At 45.7% G+C, this 1408-nt stretch overlaps 1 protein-coding gene across 1 annotated transcript in view; it reads right to left on the bottom strand.

Moving 5' to 3' along the window:
• Nucleotides 1-1093: 1093 nt before the first annotated feature.
• The window catches only part of LOC123967032 (NLR family CARD domain-containing protein 3-like), a gene marked incomplete at its 3' end in the record, with an annotated part of 1672 nt that continues 1357 nt past the window's right edge, over nt 1094-1408 (bottom strand). Inside the window, exon 2 of the mRNA XM_046043084.1 lies at nt 1094-1193. Coding sequence (XP_045899040.1) covers nt 1094-1193 — 100 coding nt within the window. The remainder of the gene's footprint in view (nt 1194-1408) is intronic.

Below are 1408 nucleotides of genomic sequence, written 5' to 3'. Positions count from 1 at the left end.
TTCTTCTTCTAATGTACGTATTCAACATAGTGATGAGTGTCTGCTCTGCCTGAATTCTACCAGAAGTAGAAAAAGAAAGTTAATGAATCACGCTGTGTAGCGCTGTTTGACCGTTTTCAGCTACTGTAGAAACAAGACGATGCAACATGGCGATGTCCATGGAAGGGGGGGGCACGGTTATGTAGAAATAAATGGCTCAATCTAAGGTAATAACAACATAATGGTTTATTATGTAAGGTCTTTACACTGAAAACATATTATTATTATGGATCTTATTTTGCATTTCTGTCGATAGATCCTCAGAAATATTACACACCAAACATTGCAGCAGAATGTGTTTCAGCAGGTTATCTGCTCATATTCAGGTTGGCTAAGGCCTCAGTTTTTAGATGTTTATATTGCAAAATTCTACCAGCTACGTTACCACTCATCACAACTATCTGGACTTACAGCGCAAGATGCACTTGATTAATATCACAGCGTGCGGCAGTGTTGCATCAGCTTGGCAGAGTTGACTAGCACCATTTTGCAGAATAGGCAACTGCCCATGTCGCTAATGCCACTGGCTGGCCCTGTATTTGTCAACTATAAAATTGAGCATTTTTGAAATTGCACATACATATCTCCACCTACAGAGCTTTGTTGGAGGCTTTGACCACTGGCAGCAGCCTCAGAAGAGCCTCCTCTGAAGCAGAGTATTTCTTCAGGTCAAACACGTCCAGATCTTTTTCTGATGACAGTAAGATGAAGACCAGAGCTGACCACTGAGCAGGAGAGAGTTTATCTGTGGAGAGACTTCCTGAACTCAGGGACCCACTGTCTCAGCTCCTCCATCATACTTGACGTTCTTCAGTTTGGACTGAACCACCAGGAAGTGGATGTACATCTCAGTCAGGGTCTTGGGCAGCTCTCCTCCCTCTCTGGTCTTCAACACCTCCTCCAGAACTGTAGCAGTGATCCAGCAGAAGACTGGGATGTGGCACATGATGTGGAGGCTTCGTGATGTCTTGATGTGGGAGATGATTCTGCTGGCCTGCTCCTCATCTCTGAACCTCTTCCTGAAGTACTCCTCCTTCTGTGGGTCAGTGAACCCTCTGACCTCTGTCACCATGTCAACACACTCAGGAGGGATCTGATTGGCTGCTGCAGGTCGTGTGGTTATCCAGAGGCGAGCAGAGGGAAGCAGGTTCCCCCTGATGAGGTTTGTCAGCAGCACATCCACTGAGGTGGACTCTGTAACATCAGTCAGGACCTCATTGTTGTGGAAGTCCAGAGGAAGTCGACACTCATCCAGACCGTCAAAGATGAACACAACCTGGAACTCTTCAAAGCTGCAGATTCCTGCTTCTTTGGTTTCAGGAAAGAAGTGATGAACAAGTTCCACCAAGCTGTACTTTTTCTCTTTCAG

The sequence above is a fragment of the Micropterus dolomieu genome, unplaced genomic scaffold (genome assembly GCF_021292245.1).
Source record: "Micropterus dolomieu isolate WLL.071019.BEF.003 ecotype Adirondacks unplaced genomic scaffold, ASM2129224v1 contig_14868, whole genome shotgun sequence".
Lineage (NCBI taxonomy): Eukaryota > Metazoa > Chordata > Actinopteri > Centrarchiformes > Centrarchidae > Micropterus > Micropterus dolomieu.
The sequence above is the reverse complement of the archived record's forward strand: the minus strand, read 5'-3'. Positions and strand labels throughout refer to the sequence as shown.